This window comes from Hevea brasiliensis, chromosome 8, assembly GCF_030052815.1.
Source record: "Hevea brasiliensis isolate MT/VB/25A 57/8 chromosome 8, ASM3005281v1, whole genome shotgun sequence".
NCBI classification, from domain to species: domain Eukaryota; kingdom Viridiplantae; phylum Streptophyta; class Magnoliopsida; order Malpighiales; family Euphorbiaceae; genus Hevea; species Hevea brasiliensis.
In genome coordinates, this window is record NC_079500.1 from 28,815,059 (window position 1) to 28,838,456 (window position 23,398).

Below are 23,398 nucleotides of genomic sequence, written 5' to 3' on the forward strand. Positions count from 1 at the left end.
ATGAGTATTATGATGACATGACATGGTTTATGAAAAATATGAAATGACTATGGACTGTTTAACAGGTAAATAAGGAAACTCGCCATGCACTAATAAAACAGAGAAGACTCTGTCTTGGTCTGCATAAAAAAAAAGGGATAAAAAAAAATCTACACGTAAGATAACAAAATTAAATAGACATTAAATTAATATTGTACATGACAAAACAGGATAGGGTGCTCCGGCACTGAATGTAGCACAACTTGCTTGGCTATATTGTAGACGGGTGAGGGGTGTTACATCAAGGGCCATTGGCAAATGGAGGTATTGATGATGGACGTTGAACAGATGCCGAGAAAGGACTGGTAGTGATCGTCAATCCAAGAAATGGGATGCGTCAATCCAAGATTACGCGAAAGTGCACCAAGAACACCGTGAACTAACAACGAGGATGCTTGCCGACAGACAACCATGGATGGTGGATTGACAACAGCTTAAGAATGGCTAAACCAAGGAGTGTGTGGTGAAAATGGTGGTACACTGAAAAGAGGAAGAGAGAAGGAATGAAAGTTTGAGATGACTTTCTCTTGGGAAAGTTGGAGAAAATGGATGAAGAGAGAAGAAGGTTGCAATTAATATGAATAGATAAGTTTCTCTTATAAGGCAAAAGGCATAATTACTTTGGGAAGATAATAGATTGATTAGACTTTTGATAAAAGTCTATTGAGATTAGGATTCATAGAGATTAAAGATTTAAATTATTTAAGTAATAGAGAAGTAGGAGATGTTCAAGTGTTTAAGAATAAATTAACCACGTTAGAATGGCCTCACCGGCCAATCAATGTGTGGGGGCAATTGTTTGCACAAAAAATAATCTAATCAGCTCATTAATTTTTTTAGGCCCATGATTAATTAAATTAATTTTTTTTATGAAATTAATTTAATTAATTTTATTATATTAATTTAATTATGATGCCTAAATTAAATAATTATATATTATTTTTGGATAGTTATCAGAAGAGAGTTACAAGGAGTTAATCACTATAGGAAGTTGCCAGGTCTTGGGCAAGTTGTCAACGGTTAAGAAAATAGGTGTTGGGGAGTTACGGGAAGACATGATCAAGAACCTTCGTAGGATCAATCAAGTAATACTATAAATATGCTATGTTGTGCAACTTAAAACCCTAACCACTCACTCAATCAACAACAACAGACTTTAGTAGTCTATTTATTTTTAATATTATCTGTCTTTTATTTTTCCAGCCTTATATTTAATTTTAAGCCTTGTACTTGAATTTCCAGTAATTTATACAATTTCTGGTTATTTTAATTGTTTATTTGAAGTGAAATTTTAACGAAAATGCATTCAATCTAGTCAGGTTCCTACAACCATTTGAGAGAAGTCAGAAGAGCACACAATTAATACACTCAATATCTGGTATGTTCGCAATTCTTAAACTGTTAGCCAGTCAAATTGTTTTCTAAGGAAACAATTTCAATTCTATCTAATCTTCATACGAATTACCATAAATAAATTGCCATGACTTCTAGCCGCAGCAATCAATCAATGATTATTTGCTTTCGAAAATACTATTTTTATTTTTTATTGGTGTTTTCTATTTTCTTTTAACAATTCAACTGCAGAAGTGATAACTCTAGAAAACATCACTTTAATTGACATTTTCATAAGCGTGTTGTTTGGGAGAAAATGCTCAAAAAAGTGTTGGCTGAAATAGCTTTCTATGCGTCACTCAAGTCCAAAAGACACTCAAGAAAACACTACTTTGATTGGTATTTAATTGTGCCAAAAAAGTTATCTCCAATACATTATTCAAGTGAAAAAATACTCAAGAAAATGCTACTTCAATTAGTATTTTTATAAGCAAGTTGTTATTTTCTTTCTCCGTATATAACTTGCTTATGTAAACACTAATCGAATTGACATTTTCTTAAGCATTTCTCTTTTTGCGGTGAAGAGGTAACTTGCTCATGAAAACTCTAATTGAAATGATATCTTTTTGAGCATTCTCTCTTTTTGTAGCGATAGAACAACTTGCTTATAAAAATACTAATTACAATAGTATGTTCTAACACTAAATTATTTTAATAAATAATTTTAACTTTAGATGCCACACACATCTCCACCCCCCCCCCCCCCCCCCAATAAATATTAGCCGAATTAAATCGAAAAATTTAACTAAAAAACTGAATTAGATATCATGACATAATACAGTCTCTAAACGACGTAGCATATATAAAATTACTACTTTTAACTTTGTTTTTTCAGAATAAAAAGAAATTGTATACAGATAAAATCATTCTCAAATAAATTTTCTTATTACTTTCCTTCCAATTTGAGGGCAAAAGAGTTGTGAACCCAACTTATCTTTTCCCATATTTTCTAGTCTGTCCATTGTTTCTTCATTCCCAAAGTAAACAAAAGAGAAAATATTATCTACTTTTCGCAGTTTTTTATTATCCACTTTTCCAAATATGACATAACATCGCAATGCCAAGTAACATTTTCAACTTCTATTCCTGAACATGCCAATCCTGTTACTGAAGTCAACAAGGAAGAAGAATAAGCAGGCCCCTTTAAGACAAACTCCTTTTTCTAGGAAAAGATGAACATACAATAGCAAAGATGAAAGCAAACAAAAAGGCATGTCACAATGCAAAGTTATAAACAGTATTAGAGCAGCAGTTTCTTTCTCCTCTTTCTTTCTTGCTAATATCTCAGACCAGGTCTGTAAGATCAGGTCATGACTACCAGCTTTTGCACCACTCCGCAATTAGGAGCATGTAAGCACAGACTCCAACCGCTATTATGCATTGAGATCATAACTTTATCCTCTTATCCAACTTACAACATTTCTTAAGAACTATAACAATGTAAAAACAAGATTATTCAATTGCCTCTAATTTGGAGATAAAGTTGCCACTACCAATAGAAAAATGCCCAGGACATAGGCTGTCACATTCTAAGGAGACTTCTGAGTATGTTAAGCCATTTTGAATTTCAACAAGACCATTCCCAAATATAACAATAAGGGAAAAAAATTAATAAACAAATTAAAACGAGAGAGGGAGGAAGGGGAGGGAAGGGGAGGGGGAAGAGAGAGAGAGAGAGAGAGAGAGAGAGAGAGAGAGAAAAGGGCCAGCAGTTGTTAACATAGGGAAATCTCATAACAAATAATTGATCGATCATTAAAACAACTAAACCACACATGTGAAGCAGTAAAAAGTTTATTTTCTATCACTAGATGTGCTGGTTTCACTGTCCACAGTAGCAGATATGGTTCAGAAGATTTGGCAATTTACATATCAAAATTCCTTAAAGAGATAATCTCGCTCAATACATATGGAGAGTGTTGTGCTCATAACTTTACCAGTAATCTCCACAAGAGCAACTGCCATCCCTGAAATGATGAAATCTTTTATTATCCCTAACTATCAATTCCCTCCCAACAATCTTGGACATGATCTTGATAGCATTGTGACAATCACCACACACCCGGAGGTTCTTAATGATCCTCAAGGGTGTTCTTGCAGGAGTACTGATGAGACCATATGCAATTGCCAAACGCTCACTGTGATATAATAAGGCTTGCTCCTTGGCTTCTTGATCAATGTCATGAAGAACATATCTAGTATCTGGCACATAACTCACAGCCTTACTCATTGCCTTCAATTTCTCATCATCTTTGTAAAGGGTAGGATTCCGGAACTCAACAATTCTATTCTTTCCTTCAAGCATGCTGATGGCACTAAATTTCTTTGGCAGCGGAGTAGGGATCTTGTTGGCAACAGACATTGATGAGTCAAGAGCAACCATCAGCTCCTCAGCACGGTCTTCAAGATCAACATCTCCATGAATTCGAGCATAATTCCTCAATGCACCCCAAATTTCCACTGTAGGTGCAAAAGGCAGTTTCTGAATGTACTCTTCAATTTCATCAACAAATCCAGACTTTCCAAGAACATCTATAACCCCCAAATAATGTTCCATCCCAGGATTAATTCCATACTCATTTTTCATTGACTCAAAATGTAAAAATCCTTCCTCCACTGCATCTGCACTAGCACAAGCAGACAAAACTGCAAGAAACGTTTCCTCAGTTGGTTTCAACCCCAGTTTCCTCATCTGCTCAAATAATTGCAACCCTTCATCTCCCAAGTTATTATTTGCATACCCATTTATCATCAGATGCCATGTCTCCATATTCCTATCTGGCATATGATCAAAAACTCTCCTAGCATCAGTCATACTTGCACATTTCCCATACATTTCAATCACCTTATTGTTAAACTTGAGATCACCTCTATATGTTGATTGCAAAAAGTAATCATGTACCTTTTTGGCATCCTCAAGTTTCCCACACAACTCAAACAAAGCATAAAAACAATCAGCATCAGCTTTAACACCTTCATCCATCAACTCAATGGCTTCCTTAACCTTCCCCCCCTGACACAAACGCATCAAATCCACTATTGAAGGAGCCGGAGCAGCAGCAGGAGCAGGAGCCGGGGCAGGAACATTGACGTTAGCATTCAAATTAGGTACTCGAGTCTCCAAGGCCCCACGTTCTTGATTTGGGTTTTGCTGAGGAGCCCACTGAACAGGATTTCTAGCTTGTGGGTATGTCTGACTTTGATTGTTCCACTGATTTGGGCTTCTAGGTTGCCGATAATCCTGAACACTAGGGCGCACCTGACCAGGATTTTGGTATTGGGGATAGTTTTGAGTCCGGGAATTCCACTGATTAGGATTTTGTTGTGGTTGCTGCTGATGATGAGAAAAGCCATGAGCAGGGGAATTCAACTGATTAGGATTCACCTGACTAGGGTTTTGGAACTGGGGATAGTTTTGACCTTGAGGACTCCATTGATTTTGGTTTTGTCGTGGTTGTTGGGGAAATGAAGCAGGGTATCCCCCATTCGCGTTACTCTGGTTCAAATTTTGGAAATAGAACTGATTGTTACCAGGGTTTATATGTTGAGAAGGTTGTTGATGGGTCTGGGTCCGTGCATTCCATTGATTATGGCTCCTTTCGCCTTGAGAGGGCCACTGATTAGGGTTACTATGGCCCTGTGGCGAGCCCCACTGATTAGAATTCCCCCCGTTCCAGTGGGCATTAGGGCTTCTCTCGTCCTGATTACTAGAGGGTGGAGGTCTTTGATAGTCATCAGGAACAGCATAAGAGGTGCTTAGGGTTTTGGAGAGGATTAAGGTCCTATTGATGCTGCTATTGAAAGCGAACTGAGGGTTTAGAAGAGAACGTACCTTGAAGAGCGAAGAAGATAAAGGAGTCAGTTTGAACCTCGGCGATCCCCGAATCGCCATGAGAGACGACATTTCCTTTCTCTGTTTTGTATTTCAACGTAGAGCCAAAAACCCTAGCAAAAACCTCTGTTCTCAGCTCTCGCCAGAAGTTGTCAGTGACTCGTTTTAGATTTGGTGGGTGGGGTTATAAAATTTTGATTTCTCAAAAATGCCCTTTTCTTTTCATCTCTAACGAAAGAGGGGTATTATTTCATTTCCATCTTTTATTTTTAATTTATTATTAAAAAATTTCATAATTTTAATTTTACCATCGCTTTAAAATTAAAAAAATAATTTTTTTTTATAAAAAATTTATTAATTAAAAATAAAATATAAATTAATATATTAAAATTTTATATGAATAACAAAAAATAATATAAACAACCTAAGAAATCTAATAGTAATTTTAGCATTATATTAAAAGTATTTTGTATATTCACAAGTTACCCATTCACTCCTTATTTTTTTATAAGTTATAGATTGATACAAATAACGCGATTTTATTTTTCTTTGCTTTTATAAAAAAATATAATCATATTTTGATTAATGAAAAATTGAAAATTATATAAAATTTATACATTTTATTTCGTCAACTTTACATAAAATAATATTTTATTTTTATGAAATAAATATAATTATTTCATAAAAAATTAAATTAACACTTTTATTTTATTTTATAAAAAAAATTATAGTTCGTTATTTTATAGATTTACATGAAGTCATGTCTGCTTCTTAAAAAAAAAACAATTTCACAAAAAATATATTAAATTAACCAAAAAAAAAATAACACTTCATGAAAAATAAATAAATAAATATATATATTATTATTATTATTATTTATTTTATAAAATACTATACTAAAATATTATTTTTAAAATAATAATAATAAGTTTAAATATTTTCATTACACTATTTATTATTTTTTTTCTACGGAGTTTCATATTTTTACATTAATTTAATTCATGAATTAATTATTTTATGAAAAATAAAAGATTAATTTTCATAAAATTTATGAAATGAAATGCGTGTGTTAACCTGAAGAATTTTAAAAATAAATAATTTATAAATTTGATTATTATAATATTATTTTATTAAATAAATATATTTCATGAGATTATTTTTAAAGTTTTAAATTTAATTTTTGAATTTTGAATTAAAAATTTTCTTGATTGTGAAATTCTTTAATTTTATATTTTAGATATTTTAAATTTTATGTAATTATTATTATTATTATTATTATTATTATTATTTAATTTTAAATGTACTAAATTAAGATTGAAAATGGGTGAAAAGAATATTTGGACTTGTTTGGAAAGGTCTTGAAAATGTAAGCATCAAACTATAAATTTACTTTTAGGCATATAAAAAAAAAATTAAAACGAGAATCAGATAGAACACTCGCTCCCCCTCCCCCCATTTTGAAAATTTTTATTTCAGTCCTCCCTTTATTCTTTTTCCTTTTTCCCTCTTCTCCCACCACCCACCACAACCCACTAGTCACCTTCCTCAACCACCCACAACCACTGCCATCAGTTTTCGGCTAGTTTTTGGCCGTATAAAAGCCAAAATGCTAAAATAGCCCCTTGATGGTTTTTTAGTCGTTTCTCCCTCCTCCGATCACCATTTCCAGTGAGATAAGTCTCAAAACATTCATCTCCTCGTGGGCATCGCATAAATACCAAGTTTGCGTGGTATCGTTTCCTAGTTTGCGCAAATCGAACTTTGTGAGTTTTAATCCATTTTGACTTCTTAAAGGAGTTTCTCCCAAACTAGAATTTCACTCAAAAATCTGAGTATACCAGTAGGTTGTACACTCCGAGAGTTTTGAAATGATACCAATTTGAGAATTTTTTTAACATTAAAAAATTTTCAAGACTCACAAACTTGCTGATGAGATTTTGAATCTTTAAGGCTATCCTTTTTGTTAAATAAAATTATATTACTTCTTACATTTTGGGTTTCGTGTAGCTACTTTTATTTCATAGAAATTTCACTTACGCTTGATACTCTAATTTTGCTCTGGACGTGCGAGCTCCGGGACCCACCATGGAAGTAGGTTGATATTATAGTCGTTCTTACCATTTTCAAATGTCTCGAATGCGTTTCAGGTGTCAAAATTGATGTAGATAACCCCAAACTTAAACTGACCTTTTTTGCTTTAAGTTAAACTTTGGCTCGATAATTTATAAAATATTCATAGATAATTAAAATTTAGTAATTTCAATTATAATATTAATATAACTTTATTAAGGATTCCAGGGAATATTTATAGGATTTTGGGAGTTGTTTTGGATGATTTTTGAATGATAGTGAATTTTAGGCACTGAGCCAAATTTGAGCAATAGCATTAGTTAGTTGATCTGGCAAGCCTTGGATGGGCATTTCGTTGTACTATTTGCTTAAAGCCTTTGGGTTATTGAGATATAAATTGTGTTTTCTTTCATGAATGTTAGGTTCTAAGTATAAGGAAAATTCTATAGAATTTTCGACACAAATTTAGGATGTCTTTTGCCTCTTTAATTAATTTATATTAGTCTATTCTTGACGGTTTCTTGATGTGTTTGCTTAGATGATTCAAACCAGCCTTTCTCTTTTTCTCAACAGAACCAATAGACGTTGAGTCACATCGTCTGTGAGTTTGATGTTGATTATTCTTATAATTTAAATGTTACTTATATTTTTAGAGCATGCTCATGCATTCACTTATATAAATATGTAAATATTTATTATATCAAGAGCATCCCATATTTATTGCATTATAAATGTTCCTGTTTTTTGCTACCTTGGGGATAAGTTGAAACTTATATATGTATATATTGCGGATGTGGAAATCCTAGGGTAAGTGCGGTATGAGAAATTCATTGACTCCCACGGATATGGATAAGGATGGGCGAGGTAGGTATGTGATTATATTATCGCTGACTCTTGCCACCTGTAGGGTAGGTACGTGCATTGTATTATGATTGACTCTTACAGTATGGACTAAGAGAACATATTAGATTTTAGAGAGTTAGGGTATGAGATTGGCTCCTAATATATATTATGTGTGCGTATATAGCTCCAAATTATCTTCATGTGTGATAATTTGGGTGACTTAATTGTTTGGTATATTTATTCATTTGTAGGATTGCATTAGTATTACATAGTTGCAGAAATTGTGATTATAATCAATATCTAACTCCTAGAGTTTAATGCTCACCCCTATTCAATTATTTTTCCTAAGTAACAGGTGGATGTTACTTTGAAGTTAACCTGCTACTTTGAAGTCAACTTGTTTTCTTTATCGCTGGGAAACTTGAACTATTGATGTGATAATTATAGTTATTTTCATTTATTTACATTTAGAACTCCACAGTGATTGTATTAATGTTTCTTATAAACTTATATTCCTTGTAAATGTAAAACTAACTTGTTAAACTTATTATATATGAGGGATGTTAGACTTAGGGTGAGCTAAGCTCCTCATTTGATATTGAATATGATTGTGGTTTGTGAGGGTAAGTTGAGCCCCACAAATTGTGGATTTTATCATGTTATTGGTTGGGTACCGTCGGATTGTCCATTTTATGGTCAAACTCTGTTCATTTATTTTCTTGATTTTGGCTTTCCTTTTTTAGGCTTTATTTTTAAGTTATAGATTGCTTAGGCTTACTACGGGTTTCGGGGGCCTTATGTCGACCTAAGTTCTAATTTCGGTCTGGCCTAAAAATCGAGTCATGACAAATTTGGTACCAAAGTTTAGGCCTTAGATTTATGGGAAATGTGGTCTTAGGTTTGTCACATGTGGAGTATAAAGATCCTGTTTCATCTTTTCTATTATTCCTTATTTCTAGTATCAGCATTTGATGTGTGCCCAATGCATCAATTAAATTAAATACTCGACTATACTAACTAAATTGTAGCAAGAGCAAGTGGAGGTCAATCTCAAAGAGAATGATTGACTAATTAGTAAGGTGAACTCAAGTACTCACACACATTAACAATAAAGAAACCAAAGGGTCTTGAATTTTATTAATTATAAGGAAACTAAACTAAGCAAATTAAACTAAAAGATGAAAGTATGCAAATTAACAAGAATGCAACTAAGACAAATAACACAATATCATAAACAGCTCATTAAAAAGATATGTATCTACCATGAAAATTAACTATCAATCATTGACATTAATTCAATAATTCATTCACTTAAACAAATTGGCTGTAGAAACCAAACAAGTGTCAATTTCTCTATTTCTCCTTACTTACTAGATTAATCAAAGCCAGTGTCTAATTAACCCTAACAAATTGAACAACCTTAGTCAAGTGCAAGATTTAGCTCAATGGCAGCTTTAAGATACTAAAGAAACATCTCCAATTCTAGATAACAATTACACAAGTGGCACAATCATTTGACCTAGATTATGAATCTCTAAGCAATATGATGAATTCACGTAATATCACCTTTGCTATTAATGTAAAGTTAATCAAGTAATTACAGACTTAATCAATTATACTAGCATTAGACATACATGAATAATTAAGTAGTAGGCCTCTTAAATAATTAAACATCCCATCTTTTCATGTATTACAAGAGAAAACATAGATATTCAAGTGAAGAAAATACTGATTTAATTGATAGCTTAAAATAGTCTCATGACAATTATTTCATGGTTTCAACAATCCTCTCTATTGAAGAAGGAAATTGCTCACTCATGGCAATAAAAGAAAACACAATCAAAATAACAAAAACAACTAAAAATATGTTGTCCTTTATGAATGAAATTTGAACAACTTGAATTTGATATTGATGATGATGCCACACACTCCAAAGGGATGTGAAAGTGCTACACAAGCCAATGAAGAAGAAGAAGAAATCACACTAGTAACTAGATTAAGTAACTACACCTTTAAATGCACAAAGAGGGAATTTGACCACTATAAGTATAAGAGAATCCATTAGCTCTAGATCTGTATTTTGAACCCTTTTTATAGAGAAAAATAGGTTAACTAAGACTTCATATTTGATTTAAGAGTCTTAGTTGCATTCTGACTTAAAACTCTCTCAAGAATCTTAGTTAAAGTAGGAAAACAAGTTAAAAACAACTCTCCTTATACTGATCTGCCACTTGCACGACCTTAGGGACCCACACACCTTTATTTTATTTTTTTTAAGCCTTAAATAAAATAATTAAACACACCAATTAAGGCCCTAACCCTTAGTCCCACATAACTCAACATAAAGAACCCAAATACACTGAACATGTGAGCCCTCAATGTCTTAAAATATGTCAATAAGGTCCATCTAAGCCCATAAGGTCAGATTCAAACCTAAATAGTGGATCACATACAAGCTCCATTAAGGCTATCTAAAGAAGCTCAATATAGGTTAATGTCCGAATCTATTCGTTTATCACCATTAGCCTCCAAATACCATGAATAAGATACCTTTAAGCTCATTTTGTCATCGACTAACTTCTCATCAAAATCGCACCTTTATATGCTTTAAAATGCTTGATGTATGCTTTACTTCTTTTTGTGCTTAATTTACCTCTTTATGTTTCATAAGCTCTTTCATGCTCTTGTAGACAGCAAATAACATAAAACCAAGAATTAACAAGCTAATTAAACAAGAAATAAACTTGAAAGACTAAGTATGTAATGATAAAAATGTGACATTTTAAGCAATTATCAAATTCCCCCATCTTGGCTTTTGGTCATCCTTGATCAAAATTAACTAAAACCTAGAATAATGACTCAACCTATACCTCCCAATATTATCAAAGGCAAGTATATCATAAGTGTGAACATAACCAAGCTCTCTAAGAATCATAAGCATCATGAAAGAAATCTCTTCACATACATTAGAACTTCACTTAACATAGCAATCTCATCAAAAAGCTAAACATACCAACATGGAGGATCCTTACATAGGTACAAGAATTATTCCATCTCTCATGTGTTTGGGGCAAAGTGTTTGCTCTCAAAATTCAATCCATAAACATGACCTACCATAAGCATGTTTATTCTCATCTCCACTACTTAGATTATATGCTTAACATAAATCATAATGTCTTTATCAAGGTTGTAATAGGGCTAGGGTAAAAGTATGGAACGATGGATATATAAGTTAAAGAACCAAAGAAATGAGTAGAGCATCCAAAACTCATGAATTCACAATATAAAACATATACCAACTAGAATTCATCACATTACAAACACAAAGCTATTTTCTAACTTCAACTCTCTTGTTCACACCCTTTCAACAACAAAAATTATAACAATTGATGTTTTTTCATTATAGAAATGGTAGCATAGTAATGAATGCAATTTACTTTATTTCTTTCTTGTTCCCTTCTTTTTTTTTTCTTTGAATTTGTTGCTTTCCATTCCTACTTTTCACTTTGCTTTAGAATCAAGGGAACATCAATTGTATACTTTCAAACTCACATCCGCGATTCATTACCATTCTTACAAACATTCCAACAAAATCTATTCAAAAAGTATCAAATGGTCTACTAATCGTATGGTAGGGTAGAAACACTTGTTTTACAGGCTAAGGCTTATAACGTGGCTCAATTACAAAGAATAAGAATAATGTATACTTAAAATTGGCTCACTAGGGGGACAACTTTTAGTCGTCAAAAGGTTAGCTATTTAGACTAAATTGGTTACATCTAATTTACCTTCATTACTTAAATGCAAGCATATGTTAATGTAATCTCAACAAGATTAAAAGCAAGTTCTAGAGATATAATATTCATGAATGAATTTTGCACACGACAAAGAAATAGATTGATATTGATGTTTCAATCTTAGGCTTAAAAGCTCACATAAAGGCTATTGATCCACCATATTAGCATATTCAACCTTTTAATTCAATTATCACATAAAGAAAGCCTAAATTGTACAATCTCTCTCTATATACTCTATATATGTGTGTGTGTGTGTGTATGTGTGTGTGTGTCTGTGTAAAAGTGTAACATCCTCATTTTAGCTAGTCCGTACAGTCTACTGTTCCGGTGACCAGTGTCGGTCCGGACAGCTAGAACGTTCGGAAAAATATTTAAACTAAAGTGAGGAACCAAAAATTAACTCAAATAATTAATAAGAAAAAAATTTAGAAAAAATTATAAAATAATTCTTGGGACCCCAGAGAAGGGTCATTGAGGTTCTTATGGCATTAGAATGCCAAGAAAATACTTAGAAAAATTTTTCAATCGGTACAGACAATTTTGGCCCGTTAAGCCAAACGGAGGGCATTTTGGTCATTTCGTCTTCAGAGATAATTTTTGGCCAACTTGTCCAGTTAAATAAATAATTTATATAATATAAAATATAAATAAATATTGTCAAAAATTTAATTGCAATTAAATAGACATAAAATGGAGAGAAAATGATAGAAAATGGATTTATGACATCACCATGATGTCATTTAAAATTCTCCCAACCAACCCAATCTAGACACATGGCATAAACATATATAAAAGAGACAAATGGGCTGGAAAAGGAACAAAAAAATCAGACTTCTTCTCTTCTTCTCCTTGATGTAAAACTCTCCCACCATAGCCACCATGAGCAAGCTTTTGAAAGCTTGAATCCACACCCTTTCTCACCATAAAAGCCCTAGTTGTCTTCACAAAAAATTCACCCCACACCTTGAGAAAGCTTTGGGCAGCAAATTTTTGAAGAAAAATTGAAGTTTTGCAAGACCCAAACTTAGTTCCAAAGAGGTTAGTGACCTAACCATGAATTTTTTAAAAATTCATGTTAAGGACTTTGAATGAGTGTAAATTATAAAGAAAAAAAATTGTTGAATACCATTTGTATGTAAACCCTAGATTTTTTGTAGCCATGGTTAGGGTTTGATTGTGTTGAGTTTAATGAAATTAAAAGACTATCATGGCTGCCCACAACAAGTACTTACTAAGTGGATTGATGAGATGAAGTGAAAATGCATGTGGGGTAATGTTTGAGATGTTAGGGTTAGGGTTTGAGATGGAAAAATGGGAATTTGAGCATGTAATGATGAAAGTGAGTTTTAATGGTCAATTAGTGACCATTTGGTTATGTGTAAACAAGAAATGAGGTGGTTTGATTTGTGAGAATTGCAGTTGGTGTGGCTGCCCATGGTGACCTGCAGAATTACACATGAGTCCAGCAGGTTTGGGCAGCCATAACTTGAATTGTAGAGGTTCAATTAGTGCAAGGCCAATTGGACATGAAACTAGACACATAATGGCACAACTTTGGTGAAGAAACCATGCCCATAAAACCAAACCAAGTGGACCAAAAGCTTGCCTTAATCTGGGTGACCTGCAGTCTGATTCTGCAGAATGACCAAATGAACAGTGATGGTTCATTTGGCCATAACTCAATGTAGAAAGGTCCAATTGACCTGAAATTTTACCAGAAACAATCTGAGATATAGACCAACAACTTTCATGAAGAAACCTACCCCAAATTATGAGCAGAACCTATCCAACAAGTGAGTTGTAGTCACTATTCACTGCACTATAGATATGGTAAGCCCATAAAAATTTCAATCCGGCCAGTTGTGGTTTTTGGACCATAACTTGAGCTATAAAACTCCAAATGGAGTGATTCAAAAAAGGAAATTCAACTAGACAAAATAAGGAATAACTTTCATGTTGATCATTTTGCCAAATTCCCACAGAAAAAATGACTAATGGAACAGTAAAAATAAGATATGAAAACTGAAAATTCCGCTCAATTAACTTTAAACTTAGAAATGGTATTGGCAACCAATACCAACAAATTTTGAATGAAAAATGTGGTATGTTGGGAGTATTAAAACCAATGTACGTATTGTCCATGCAAAAGTCAACATTTTGGTTGACTAATGAAGTAAATAGTAACACTAAAACTTGAAATTCAAAAATTGTAAAACTTAAAAATGTAATATGCCCTAGTATACCTAGCAAGATTGGTTTGGATAGCTTGGCATGCCAATAGGGTTCTGTTAGCAGTACTGCATATGGCTTCATGTCATTCTGTGTTTCATAGCTTTCCCATGCCATTCTGTGACATAATAGCCTTTGGCTAAGTTATTTGAGTTGATATACTTGGGTTTTAACCCTGATAATTATTACAAATTATTAGTCGCTCATTACACACGGAGACACAGTAGTGCGATGGTCCGAGGTACTTAGTACCCAGTGCCAGTTTACCCGTTTATCCAGTCCAGTCAACTAGTATGGGTTACTCGGGCAATGATAATAAACCTTATCAAATTTTAAGTAAATAATACTACAAACAATACTAGAAATTAAGTCTACCCAAAAATGAAATCATACATTCTACATAATTATTTTATTCTATTTTATTTTATTTTATATTGTCACCACTAAGCAGAATTGCTTAGCGCGTCGCTTTTACCACGCGCAGGTACTGGAGACATAGCTGGGGAGCCCAGCAGACATCAGACGGGGTGAGCCTTCAGAGCTGCATCAGGAGTCCAGAGTCACCTTACATCTGCACTGCATATGGTAGGACATTAGGACTATAGGTGGCCCTTTTGTATTTTACATTTTGTATTAGTTTGGATTGTAACTATAAACTCCTGTAATTATGTATTAATGTAAATATATGAAATTTCATATTATTGAAATTTTCTGCATAATGTATGTTGATAACTGAAATGTTGAGAATTATTTATGAATATGCTTCAAGTGATGAAGTGAACAGAAAAGTTTTGAAAATAGTATTATGATTTGAGATTGAGATTTTGAGATTTGACTTGAATGTGTATAATGGAGTTTGGATTTGGAAATTATTTTGGAAGTGTTTTTAAACAGGTTCAAAAGAACTGTTTTTCCAATTTGCAGTCGGCATTCTGCCGGATTTTCTATAAAATTGCGGATAAATTCTGAATTATCAAAATTGAAAATAAATGAATTATAAAGGGATAAATTGTAATAGAGACATAAATTGGTGCTCCGGCACACTGAGTGGCACAACTTGCTCGGCTACACTGTAGATGGGTAAGGGGTGTCACATTTAGTGGTATCAGAGTATCGGTTTAGGCGTTTCTAGGCCTAGATAGAGTGCATACCATTGCATTGTATTTGTAAGTGTTGAGGTGAAGCTGATGCAGATCTGTTTGTTTTCTTATTTTGAATAGGATATGGATCCTACTTCGTAAAGAGCAGTTGATGAAGAGGTGGAGAGTCATGCTCCACCAAGGGCTGAGTCTGGGGGCAGGGGAGAACCTGCTCCACTCGCAGCTGAGGCACCTTCCCAACCTCAGTTTGCACTATTTCAATAAATCACCGAGTTTTACTGGTAAATGATGGGGGCAATTCCACCACCACAACCACAGTCACAACCACCACCAGCACCACAGAAATCTCATTTGGAGAAATTGAGGAAGCATGGGGCTGTAGACTTCTTTGGGAAGAGAGAGGATGATCCCATGGCTGCAGAAAATTGGTTGGATAGAACCATCAGAGTGCTGAAACAGCTAAATTGCACCCCCGAGCAGAACCTGGTGGGTGCTGTGTCCCTACTTCAGGATGATGCATATCAGTGGTGAGACACAGTAACCAGTGAAGTGCAACCTAAACGGATTACCTGGGAATTCTTCCTCACAGAGTTCAGGAAGAAATATATTAGCAAAGTGTATTTAGAAGAGCGAAGAAGGGAATTTATCAGTCTGAGATAGAGACAGTTGTCAGTGGCTCAGTATGAGCATAAGTTTGTCAGACTGAGCAGATATGGGAGGGAGATAGTCCCTACAGAGGCAGAGAGGTGCAGACGGTTTGAAGAAGGGCTCAATGACAACATCAAAGTCATGATCACAGCACTGGAGATCACGGATTTTTCTAAACTGGTTGATGCAGCATCAAAAGTGGAAAGGGTCCGAATTAATGAACAAAATAGAAGGGAAAGATAGCAGAAGAGGGGTCCGGGTCAGTCCAGTACATTTTCTGCTCCCAGCAAGAAGAGTAAGGGTCCTCCTGCTCAGAGTTCAGGACCACCACAAGGTCAGGGTCAGTCTCGAGGCCTGCACCACGCTTCACACCTAGGAGAGGCCAGTCCACACCATCAATGGGCAGCTCTCCAGGGACGGTGTTTAGGGGACCAGCCCCTGCATCTTCTGCTTGTCAGTACTGTCAGAAGTGGCATAAGGGGAAATGTTGACGAGTGACCGATGCATGCTTACAGTGTGGATTGACAGAACACCAGATCAAGAATTGTCCGAAGAGGACTACTACGGTTGCTCCAACACAAACTGACAGACCTACTTCTGCACCACAAAGGGGTAGGAAGCTCGATAAACCTGAGGCAGCTGGTCCATCACTGAGGCCTGCATCTAAGTCAGCTGAGAGGCCAAACACTAGAATACCTGCCAGGGCCTATGCCATCAGAGCTCAGGAGGAGTAAGATGCCCCGGATGTCATCAGGGGTATGTTTTCCCTCTACAACACTACTGTGCATGCATTGGTGGATCCAAGATCCACTCATTCCTACATTTGTATCAAACTACCCATTGAGAGGGGAGTTCCAGTAGAGGAGTGTGATCAAGACATTCTGGTCACAAATCCACTAGGCCATAGTGTGGTAGTGAATAAGGTGTATAAAGGTTGTCCATTGAGGATTCAGGGGTATGAATTCTCGACAGACCTAATTGAGTTGCCCTTCCACGAGTTTGACGTGATTTTGGGAATGGACTGATGTCACGTCATCAGGCAATAGTTGATTGCAAATTGAAGAGGATTTCTCTGAAAACTTCTAAGGGTAATGAGATCACTGTTGTGGGTGAAATGATAGATTTCCTGTCCAATGTTATCTCAGCCACAGTTGTAAGAAGATTGATGAGAAAAGGCTGTGAAGCTTACCTAGCACACGTGGTTGATACTAGGCAAGCTAAGCCAAACCTGTGTAATATACCCATAGTAAGAGACTTCCCAGATGTATTTCCTGAAGAGTTGCCTGGTTTACCACCAGAAAGGGAAGTCGAGTTTGCTATTGAGGTAATGCAGGGTACAGCACCCATTTCTATTGCTCCTTATAGGATGGCACCCACTGAATTGAGGGAGTTGAAAACTCAGTTGCAAGAGTTGCTTGATAAGGGGTTCATACACCCCAGTTTGTCACCATGGGGAGCTCCGGTGCTGTTTGTGAAAAAGAAGGATGGAACTTTGAGATTGTGTATTGATTACCGGCAGTTGAACAAAGTAACTGTGAAGAACAAATATCTATTGCCCAGAATCGACGATCCGTTTGATCAGTTGAAAGGAGCTAGTGTATTTTCAAAAATTGATCTCAGATCAAGGTATCATCAGTTGAGGGTAAAGGATGCATATGTGTCAAAAACTGTATTCAGAACTCGGTATGGACACTATAAATTTTTAGTGATGCCGTTTGGTTTGACAAATGCACCAGTAGCATTTATGGACCTTATGAACCGTATCTTCCATCCATACTTAGATTAGTTTGTAGTGGTCTTTATTGATGATATTCTGGTGTATTCCAAGACCAGAGAAGAACATGATGAACATTTGAGGATTGTTCTGCAAACCCTACGAGAAAAGAAGTTGTATGCTAAGTTGTCCAAGTGTGACTTTTGGATGAGTGAAATCTCTTTTCTTGGACACATAGTATCAGCTGAGGGGATTAGAGTAGATCCCAAAAAGATAGAAGCAGTGATGGAATGGAAGCCTCCTAGAAATACAACTGAGGTCAGAAGTTTCTTGGGGCTAGCTGGGTATTACAGAAGATTTGTGAAGGGGTTCTCTCTTATAGCTGCTCCAATAACCAAGTTGTTGCACAAGAATGTGAAATTTGGCTGGAACGACAAGTGCCAAGCCAGTTTTGAGAGGCTAAAGGCTATGTTGACAGAAGCACCAGTGTTAACATAGCCAATGACGGGAAAAGACTTTGTGGTCTACAGTGATGCCTCGCATAATGGGCTAGGGTGTGTATTGATGCAAGAGGGGAAAGTGGTCGCCTATGCTTCCAGGCAGTTAAGGCCACATGAACAGAACTACCCTACTCATGACCTGGAGTTAGCAGCAATTATCTTCGCACTGAAGATATGGAGGCATTATTTATATGGTGAAAAATGCTACATCTATACAGACCACAAGAGTCTAAAATATTTGCCAACCCAGAAGGAGCTCAATCTTAGACAGAGGCGATGGATTGAGTTCCTAAAGGACTATGATTGTGTGATAGATTATCATCCTGGGAAGGCAAATGTAGTTGCTGATGCCTTGAGCAGAAAGTCCATCACAGCTTTAAGATCACTCAATGCCTATCTGTCCTTAGCTCAAGATGGAGCTATTTTGGCTGAGTTGCAAGTGAGGCCAACCCTGCTATAGCAGATACAAGATGGGCAGAGGGAAGATGAAAAACTAATGGCCATTATGGGTAAAATTCCTAAGGGGAAGGAAACTGAATATGAGGTGAAAACAGATGGGTGTCTGTACTACAGAGGAAGAGCGTGTGTACCAGATGATGGGGAACTAAAGACTAGTATTCTGAAAGAAGCACATACTAGTATTTATGCTATGCATCCAGGAAGCACGAAAATGTATAATGATTTGAAGCCTCATTATTGGTGGCCTGGTATGAAGAGGGATATAACTGACTATGTGACTAAGTGTTTAACATGTCAGTAAGTTAAAGCAGAACATCAAGTTCCATCAGGATTGCTACAGTCTATAAGCATACCTGAATGGAAATGGGACCGGGTCACTATGGATTTTGTTAGTGGTCTACCTCTCACCCAAAGGAAGCATGATGCAGTGTGGGTGATAGTGGATAGATTGACAAAGTCAGCATATTTTCTACCAGTTAGGACTGACTACTCACTGGAGAAGCTAGCAGAATTGTATATCAGTGAGATAGTTAGACTGCATGGAATCCCACTTTCCATCATATCTGACCGAGACCCAAGGTTTACATCAAGATTCTAGAAAAAGTTGCAAGAAGCCTTGGGCACACAACTCCGTTTTAGCATGGCTTTTCATCTCCAGATGGATGGACAGTCAGAATGAGTAATCCAGGTAAACCCAAGAACTAATTGAATTTTCGCAATTAATAAATTGAAATGATAGTAACAATGTGAATTATGTGATAGATCCTGGAGGATATGCTAAGGAGTTGTGTCATTGACTTTGAGGGGAGTTGGGATAGATACCTCCCACTGGCAGAATTCGCATATAACAATAGCTACCAAGCTAGCATTCAGATGGCTCCGTATGAAGCACTATATGGGAGGAAATGTAGAACCCCAATATGTTGGACTGAATTGGGTGAAGATAAGCTGGTCGGACCAGACCTGGTGAAACAGACTGAGGAGAAAGTGAAGATGATCAAAGCTAACCTGAAGGTTGCCTTAGATAGATAGAAATCATATGCCGACTTGAAGAGAAAAGAGATAGAGTATGCAGTTGGCGATAAAGTGTTTCTCAAAGTCTCACCGTGGAAGAAAGAACTAAGGTTTGGGAGAAAGGGTAAGTTAAGCCCTAGGTTCATTGGCCCATATGAAGTCATTGAACGTGTAGGACCAGTGGCCTATCGGCTAGCTTTACCACCAGAACTAGATAAAATTCATAATGTATTCCATATTTCCATGCTGAGAAGATATCGCTCAGATCCTTCACATGTCATTTCCATGGAAGAGATTGAAATCCAACCGGACTTGACATACACAGAAAAACCTATACAAATCCTAGCTCGAGAAGTGAAGGAACTGAGAAATAAACAAATTCCACTAGTGAAAGTGCTTTGAAGGCACCACAACACTGAAGAGGCAACTTGGGAAAGTGAAGAGATAATGAGGCAACAGTTCCCTCAACTGTTTGCATCAGGTAAATTTCGAGGAAGAAATTTTTATTAGAGGGGAAGAGTTGTAACATCCTCATTTTAGCTAGTCAAATGCAGTCTCATTCGGTGACGATGTCGATCCGGACAGCTAGAACGTTCGGAAAAATATTTAAACTAAAGTGAGGAACCAAAACTTAACTCAAATAATTAATACGAAAAAAATTTAGGAAAAATTATAAAATAATTCTTGGGACCCCAGAGAAGGGTCATTGAGGTTCTTATGGCATTAGAATGCCAAGAAAATACTTGGAAAAATTTTTCAATCGGTACAGACAATTTTGGCCCGTTAAGCCAAACGGAGGGCATTTTAGTCATTTCGTCTTCAGAGATGATTTTTTGCCAACTTTTTCAGTTAAATAAATAATTTATATAATATAAAATATAAATAAATATTGTCAAAATTTTAATTGCAATTAAATAGACATAAAATGGAGAGAAAATGATAGAAAATGGATTTATGGCATCACCATGATGTCATTTAAAATTCTCCCAACCAACCCAATCTTGACACATGGCATAAACATATATAAAAGAGACAAATGGGCTGGAAAAGGAACAAAAAAATCAGACTTCTTCTCTTCTTCTCCTTGACGTAAAACTCTCCCACCATAGCCACCATGAGCAAGCTTTTGAAAGCTTGAATCCACACCCTTTCTCACCATAAAAGCCCTAGTTGTCTTCACAAAAAATTCACCCCACACCTTGAGGAAGCTTTGGGCAGCAAATTTTTGAAGAAAAAATTGAAGTTTTGCAAGACCCAAACTTAGTTCCAAAGAGGTTAGTGACCTAACCATGAATTTTTCTTTAAATTCATGTTAAGGACTTTGAATGAGTGTAAATTATAAAGAAAAAAAATTGTTGAATACCATTTGAATGTAAACCCTAGATTTTTGGTAGCCATGGTTAGGGTTTGATTGTTTTGAGTTTAATGAAATTAAAAGACTATCATGGCTACCCACAACATGTATTTACTAAGTGGATTGATGAAATGAAGTGAAAATGCATGTGGGGTAATGTTTGAGACGTTAGGGTTAGGGTTTGGGATGGAAAAATGGGAATTTGAGCATGTAATGATGCAAGTGAGTTTTAATGGTCAATTAGTGACCATTTGGTTATGTGTAAACAAGAAATGAGGTGGTTTGATTTGTGAGAATTGCAGTTGGTGTGGCTGCCCATGGTGACCTGCAGAATTGGACATGAGTCCAGCAGGTTTGGGCAGCCATAACTTGAATTGTAGAGGTTCAATTGGTGCAAGGCCAATTGGACATGAAACTAGACACATAATGGCACAACTTTGGTGAAGAAACCATGCCCATAAAACCAAACTAAGTGGACCAAAAGCTTGCCTTAATCCGGGTGACCTGCAGTCTGATTCTGCAGAATGACTAAATGAATAATGATTGTTCATTTAGCCATAACTCAATGTAGAAAGGTCCAATTGACCTGAAATTTTACTAGCAACAAGCTGAGATATAGATCAACAACTTTCATGAAGAAACCTACCCCAAATTATGACCAGAACCTATCCAACGAGTTAGTTGCAATCACTATTCACTGCACTGTAGATATGGTCAGCCCAGAAAAATTTCAATCCGGTCAGTTGTGATTTTTGGACCATAACTTGAGCTACAAAACTCCAAATGGAGTGATTCAAAAAAGGAAATTCAACTAGACAAAATAAGGAACAACTTTCATGTTGATCATTTTGCTAAATTCCCACTGAAAAAATGACTAATGGAATAGTAAATATAAGGTATGAAAACTGAAAATTCTGCTCAATTAACTTTAAACTTAGAAATGGTATTGGCAACCAATACCAACAAATTTTGAATGCAAAATGTGGTATGTTGGGAGTATTAAAACCAATGTACCTATTGTCTATACAAAAGTCAACATTTTGGTTGACTAATGAAGTGAATAGTAACACTAAAACTTGAAATTCAAAAATTGTAAAACTTAAAAATGTAATATGCCCTAGTATACCTAGCAAGATTGGTTTGGATAGCTTGGCATGCCAATAGGGTTCTGTTAGCAGTACTGCATATGGCTTCATGCCATTCTGTGTTTCATGGCTTTCCCATGCCATTCTGTGACATAATAGCCTTTGGCTAAGTTATTTGAGTTGATATACTTGGGTTTTAACCCTGATAATTATTACAGCTTATTAGCTGTTCTGTTGCACACCGGGAGACACAGTGTGACCGATGGTGTGATGGTCTGAGGTACTTAGTACCCAGTGCCAGTTTACCCATTTATCCAGTCCAGTCAACTAGTATGGGTTACTCGGGCAATGATAATAAACCTTATCAAATTTTAAGTAAATAATACTACAAACAATACTAGAAATTAAGTCTACCCAAAAATGAAATCATACATTCTGCATAATTATTTTATTCTATTTTATTTTATTTTATATTGTCACCACTAAGCAGAATTGCTTAGCGTGTCCCTTTTGCCACGCGCAGGTACTGGAGACCTAGCTGGGGAGCCCAGCAGACATCAGACGGGGTGAGCCTTCAGAGCTGCATCAGGAGTCCAGAGTCACCTCACATCTGCACTGCATATGGTAGGACATTAGGACTATAGGTGGCCCTTTTGTATTTTGCATTTTGTATTAGTTTGGATTGTAACTATAAACTCCTGTAATTATGCATTAATGTAAATATATGAAATTTAATATTATTGAAATTTTCTGCATAATGTATGTTGATAAGTAAAATGTTGAGAATTATTTATGAATATGCTTCAAGTGATGAAGTGAACAGAAAAGTTTTGAAAATAGTATTGTGACTTGAGATTGAGATTTTGAGATTTGACTTGAATGTGTATAATGGAGTTTGGATTTGGAAATTATTTTGGAAGTGCTTTTAAATAGGTTCAAAAGAACTGTTTTTCCAATTTACAGCTGGCACTCTGCCGAATTTTCTATAAAATTTGCGAACAAATTCTGAATTATCAAAATTGAAAATATATGAATTATAAAGGGATAAATTGTAATAGAGACATAAATTGGTGCTCCGGCACACTGAGTGGCACAACTTGCTCGGCTACACTGTAGACGGATAAGAGGTATCACAAAAAGGACTTTTTAAATCCCTAACAATTACTCTTAAAGTCAAACAAACCGTTGTCAATTTAATTGATCCATTTAAGCCTCTGACAATTAATCTTAGAGTCAAATAAGCCCTTGTAAATTTAGTTGATCCATTTCAACCTCCTGACAATTACTGCTAGAGTCAAATGAGCCCTTGTCAATTTAGTTAA

General features: G+C 35.6%; 1 protein-coding gene across 1 annotated transcript; it reads right to left on the reverse strand.

The window, feature by feature from the left end:
* Window positions 1-3,143: 3,143 nt before the first annotated feature.
* LOC110644948 (pentatricopeptide repeat-containing protein At2g15690, mitochondrial) lies at window positions 3,144-5,431 on the reverse strand. The gene has a single exon (XM_021797929.2). It carries the CDS (start codon window positions 5,333-5,335, stop codon window positions 3,365-3,367), a length of 1,971 nt encoding a protein of 656 aa, XP_021653621.2. The 5' UTR covers window positions 5,336-5,431; the 3' UTR covers window positions 3,144-3,364.
* Window positions 5,432-23,398: the final 17,967 nt, after the last annotated feature.